The sequence below is a fragment of the Carlito syrichta genome, unplaced genomic scaffold (genome assembly GCF_000164805.1).
Source record: "Carlito syrichta isolate Samal-C Ts95f unplaced genomic scaffold, Tarsius_syrichta-2.0.1 Scaffold302391, whole genome shotgun sequence".
NCBI classification, from domain to species: Eukaryota; Metazoa; Chordata; class Mammalia; order Primates; family Tarsiidae; genus Carlito; species Carlito syrichta.
The window spans coordinates 54,686-60,350 of NW_007246487.1; the positions used below are offsets into that span (position 1 = coordinate 54,686).

A 5,665-nucleotide genomic window follows, 5' to 3' on the forward strand; every position below is an offset into this window, starting at 1 on the left:
CGAGTGCAGTGACCGCTCCCGGCCACCGCAGCCTCGACCTGCTGGGCTCCGGCAATCCTTCCGCCTCAGCCTTCCAAGTAGCGGGAACTACAGACCCGCGCTACCACGCCTGGCTAGTTTTTGATTTATTGTAGAGGCAAGGCCTTGCCAAGTTGCCCGGGCTGGTCTCGAACCTGTGGACTCAGGCAATCCACTCACCTTGGCCTCCCAAAGTGCTGGGATTACAGGCTGAGCCACCGAGCCCAGCCTAATGTGTAATTTTAAATAAAGAGAATCAGCTGGGCACAGCGGCTCATGCCTATAACCCCAGCACTTTGGGAGGCCGAGGCGAGAGGATTGAGTCCAGGGGTTCGAGACCAGCCTGGGTAACACGGCAAGACCTCGTCTTTACAATAAATCCAAGAGAGAGAGAGAGTATGAAAGTTTGGAGAACACCCACGACCAAGCCCGCTGGCCCACTGGTTCTTTGAGTTAAGGGCTCAGGGTGGGACAGTCAAGGGTCCTGTGGTCGCTGAGGAGGGCCGTGGGCCCGTGTCAGGGGCCTGGGAGGCAGCTGAGGGCCAAGGCTGGGGGCCTCCAGCTGCTGGTGCTGGAACAGACTCATGTCTCACAGGCACAGGGACAATTCAGGGAGCTTCCATGACAGGCGCCTCCTGCCTTGTCCCATCTTTTCCCTCCAGGACAGCTTTGCCCTCGTCTCACCTGGATTCCTCCCAAACACAGAGGGAGGGAGGCATGCGAGCTGGGATTTGCTGGGCGCCTGGAAGGGCGGCCATTCCCAGTCAGAGGTGAGATTGGGGTGAGCCTCGGCAGCAGGATCAAAGGTCACTAACTGTCCCCCCTGCCCCCAGAATGTCCTGCTCGTGTCACTGCTCAGGCCCAGGGTTCGATGTGGCAAGGGCCCTGGGGACCCTCACCTCCCCCTCTCACTGGGACTGGGGAGGGAGCCCCCGCAGCCAGCCCATAACTCGCCGGGCTGTGATCACATCCTGGTGGGGAGTGGGGACACCGCTGGCTCTGAGGGCGGGGAGGGCAGGCAGCCAGGCCTTGTCTGCTGGTGGGAGCCCTGGCAGCGCCGGGCTGGCCGCCCCCGAGGCCTCCTCCCAGTGTCCAGAGTGACTCACCTTGGCACAGACACAGTGGTCAGGGGTGGGCACGCCGCCTGCTTCCCGCCACACCCCAGCCCCCTCAGAAGCTTTCCGAGAAGCCCATTGAGCGGGGGGCTTGTGCTGGGCCCCAGCCTGACAGCCCAGCATCTTGGAATAAAGGCAGCACAGCCCCCCAGGGGCTGCCTTGCTGTGTGGCGCCCTCACCGGCGCTGGAAAACAAGGCTCTATTCAGCCAGTGCCCAGGCAAAGGGACCAGAAGCCCAGGCATGGACAGTGGGTGGTGGGGGCAGGGGGAGAGGAGGGCTGTCTGCTTCCCAGAAGTCCGAGGGCTCAGACGGGTGAGCGGCCTAGGTGGGGCTCTGACCCCGTGGGACCAGAGTGGCCATGGTGGATGGACCCAAGGTCTCCAGGGGCAACGGCTCGGGCCTCGGGTTCCCAAACCGCCCCCTCCCTGAGGCTTTTCTCACCTTCCCAGCCTGATGTGTGGGAACGGGAGAAGATAAATCTCCAACTGAGACTGAGGGGCAGCCAAGAAACGGGGCGCCGGGAACAGACTCTGCCGGCCCTGCCAGCCCATCCGTAACTGCTTTGTGGAGCTGTCAAGGCTGGGCCTGGGAGGAAGGGCAGGGAGGCCGAGGGAGGGAGGGTGAGCCCGGTGGGCCGACCCAGGGGTCAGAGAGCAGCCTGGGGAGACGGCCAGAGAGGGCTGACCTTCCTGGACCATCAGGACGCTACACTCCTCTGCATCCCCCACTGCTAGATGGAGGCCACGATCCACTACAGACAAAGAGCTGGTGTCCAACCCTGGCTCTGGGAACAGAAGGCAGGCACATGGGGCATGTGTGTTCAGAGGGGAGGCCTCCGGGAATCCACTGGGAGTGTGGCTCCGTGGGAAGATATGTACCACACAAGCTATTCCCTCGGCCCAATTCCCAGCGTCCAGCAGGGACTTACAGGGGTGCTGACTGAGAGGACACCTGGCTCGGGAATTCTAAGAGTGAATGGCAGGTCAGAGGTCAGCTGGTCCAGCCCTCCCTCCCTTCCTTTTCAATTGATGCATAATAATTGGACATAATGCTGGTGGTCCAACCAACCGCTTCTGGAGCCACCTTCCTAGAGACAGGGTCTCCTGGCTCAGTGGTCAGGGCACCACGCCCAAGCAGGGGGCTGGTGTGCCCAGGAAGCCCTGCCTCTGGGCAGTGTCCTCGATGGCGTGAGAGGAGCTCTCCCCATGGCTGGGCTGTGGCCCAACCCCTCCCCCTCAGGCTATGCCCAGGGCATTGCCAGGGCAGCAGGCCGTGGGGGTCTGGCTCAGGCCTTCATAAAGCCCTCTCAGGCCGGGAGCCCTGGAGCCTGGGCAGGATGGAGAGGCGACGTGTGTCTTCACGCCGCTCCTACATTGTCTCCTCAGCAGAGATGGTGGGGGGCGTCCTGGGCGCTGGCCGCCGCCTGGGCCCCGGCACCCGCCTCTCCCTGGCCCGAATGCCCCCACCACTCCCGGCCCGGGTGGACTTCTCGCTGGCTGGGGCGCTCAACACTGGCTTCAAGGAGACCCGGGCCAGCGAGCGAGCAGAGATGATGGAGCTCAACGACCGCTTCGCCAGCTACATTGAGAAGGTTCGCTTCCTGGAGCAGCAAAACAAGGCGCTGGCGGCAGAGCTGAACCAGCTGCGGGCCAAGGAGCCCACCAAGCTGGCCGACGTGTACCAGGCTGAGCTGCGTGAGCTGCGGCTGCGGCTGGACCAGCTCACTGCCAGCAGTGCCCGGCTTGAGGTTGAGAGGGACAACCTGGCGCAGGACCTGGGCACCCTGAGGCAGAAGTGAGGAGGGGACCAGGGAGGGGGATGGAGTGGCCATGGGCTTGCAGGGGTGGGCAGGGGTGGGATCTCCCTGCTCTCCAGGTCTCCCCACCTCTGGGGAGCAGCTTTGCTCCCAACACAATAAGAGGGACCAGGTAGGGCAGGGCCCCAGGATCTGGTTCCCAAACACCGCCCTTCTCCATGGGAGAACACAGGGCAGGGGTCCGGGCAGGCTGATCTTGATGTTTCCTTCACGCTGGGCCTTGAGACTAAGGCAGGGAGCTGACCTCTTCTGAGCTGGGGTCTGTATAAAGGAGTTGGGGCAGGGCATGTTGGCTCACACACCTATAATCCCAGTGCTTTGGGAGGCAAAGACAGGAGGATCACTTGAGGCCAGGAGTTCGAGACCAGCCTGGGCAACACTGCGAGACACTGTCTCTACAAAAAATAATGAGCCAGCCGAGTTCGGTGACTCAGCCTATAATCTTGCGCCTTGGGAGGCTGAGGTGAGTGAATTGCCTGAGCCCACGGGTTCGAGGCCCGCCTGGGCAACTTGGCGAGACCTCATCTCTACAATAAATCAAAAATGAGCCGGGCATGGTAGCGTGCACCTGTAGTTCCGGCTACTCGGAAGGCTGAGGCGGCGGAAGGATCGCCGGAGCCCAGCGGGTCGAGGCTGCGGTGGCCAGGAGCGGCCACTGCACTCCAGTCTGGGTGACAGAGTGAGACTCCAACTCAAAAAAAAAAAAATTAACCAGGCATGATGGTATGTGCTTGTAGCCTAGCTACTCGGGAGACTGAGATGGGAGGATCACTTGAGCCCAGGAGTTTGAGGCTGCAGTGAGCTATCATCACAACACTGCACTCCAGCCTGGGCAACAGAGCAAGGCCCAACCACTCTCTCTCTAAAAAAGAAAAAGAAAAAAAGAGAAATTGGAAGAGGAGAAGGTTGGCGTCCATGAGGGGACTTGGGGTGGAGGCAGCGGGAAGGGCCCGCCACCCTGGGTGCAGAACCCAGGCGACTGCCTGTCACCAGCTGGTGGTCCCAGTTGAGGCACTTTGACTTGCGCGGCTGAGAAGTAGAGCTCGTAAGAAAATTCATTTCTTTTCTTGTTTTCTGAGTTGGAGTCTCACTCCATCGCCCAGACTGGAGTGCAGTGGCACACTCCCGGCCACCGCAGCCTCGACCTGCTGGGCTCCGTCGATCCTTCCGCCTCAGTCTTTCAAGTAGCCGGAACAACAGGCGCGCTACCACGCCCGGCTAATTTTTTATTTATTATAGAGATGAGGTCTCACCAAGTTGCCCACGCGGGTCTCGAACCTGCGGGCTCAGGCAATCCACTCGCCTTGGCCTCCCAAAGTGCTGGGATGACAGGCTGAGCCACCGAGCCCGGCCAAGAAAATTCATTCCAAGAGGCAGTCAGAGCAGTCGCCAGGGGCACGACGCTGTGCTGAGCTGGCCAGGCACGCACGTGTCCCTTAACTGTGCGGGGGCGGGGGGTGGTACGTGCGTGCATGTGTACACCCTTCAGTGCAGGAGGGTGTGTGTGTGCCCGCAGCACGAGTGCGTGGGTGGACGCACCCATGAGAGCACGCCGAGTGCACAGCCCTGAGAAGGCCCTTTCATGATGACGTAAAGCCAAAACCCTCCTCTCTCTCCCTCCCCGCTGAGGCCTCCACCTAGGGCCCCTGACCCTCATCCCTCCTGCCACTCTGCCCGTCCTGGGGTTCTCTGTGACAGCCACCTCCAGGGAGATTGGGACAGGGACTCAAGAGTCCTCAGAAGAGCCTGGACCCAGGAATGTGTCCCCCCACCCCACCCCAGGTTTCAGGATGAAACCAACCTGAGGCTGGAGGCAGAAAACAACCTGGCGGCCTACAGACAGGTCAGAGAGGTGGGGGGCGGGAGAGGGACGATGGCAAGCCCCCCCACAGCCCTGGGCTCAGCCCTCCAGAGCCATACGCTGCTCCTCTGCCCCAGAAGGAGGGGTGACACAACCTGAGATCAGAGTGGCTCTCTGCCCCCTCCCACGCCAGGAGGCAGATGAAGCCACCCTGGCCCGTCTGGATCTGGAGAGGAAGATCGAGTCCCTGGAGGAGGAGATCCGGTTCTTGAGGAAGGTCCATGAGGAGGTGAGGAGGTGAGGCCAGGGCAGAGGGAGGGAGGCTCGGCCCAGAGACTGCCGCCGAGGGAGAGACAGAGACAGAGGGAGAAGCTCAGAGAGAAGGAGAAAAGCAGAGACATGTAGACAGAGAAATAAAACGAGAGAGACACCAAGAGGGGCAAAGAAAGAGACCCCAAGGGAGACCGACAGAGAGACCAGAGGGCCTTGCTAACCCGCCAAAATGCTCCCACACCTGCCGCTCCCCGGGGAAGCGCAACAGCCGCACGACTTCCCTTCCCCCTCACCACAGTTCCCTGAGGTAGGAAGCTTCCAGCATCAGCTCCTCTTCCCGGAGGAGGACCCTAAGGCCCAGAGAGGGCCTGTCGCTCAACTCTCTGGCTCTGCCCTTTCACCATCTGTTTATAAAAATGAGAGCCTTCATTAACGAAGGCCACAGTGCCAGGCTTGGTGGCTCACGCCTGTCATCCCAGCACTTTGGGAGGCGGAGGTGAGAGGATTGCCTGAGGGCAGGGGTTCGAGACCAGTCTGGGCATTTTGGCAAGACCTCGTCTCTACAATAAACTAAAAAATTAGCGGGTTCGAGACCCGCCTGGGCAGCGAGACCTCATTTCTACAATAAATCAAAAAATCA

General features: G+C 61.0%; 1 protein-coding gene across 2 annotated transcripts in view; it reads left to right on the forward strand.

Annotated features, from left to right (window-relative positions):
• Positions 1–2,419: 2,419 nt before the first annotated feature.
• The window catches only part of GFAP (glial fibrillary acidic protein), a 9,462-nt gene continuing 6,216 nt past the window's right edge, over positions 2,420–5,665 (forward strand). For both annotated transcript variants that reach the window (XM_008056534.2, XM_008056535.2), the window contains exons 1-3: positions 2,420–2,929; positions 4,734–4,794; positions 4,946–5,041. In XM_008056534.2, coding sequence (XP_008054725.1) covers positions 2,472–2,929; positions 4,734–4,794; positions 4,946–5,041 — 615 coding nt within the window. In that variant the 5' untranslated portion in view covers positions 2,420–2,471. The remainder of the gene's footprint in view (positions 2,930–4,733; positions 4,795–4,945; positions 5,042–5,665) is intronic.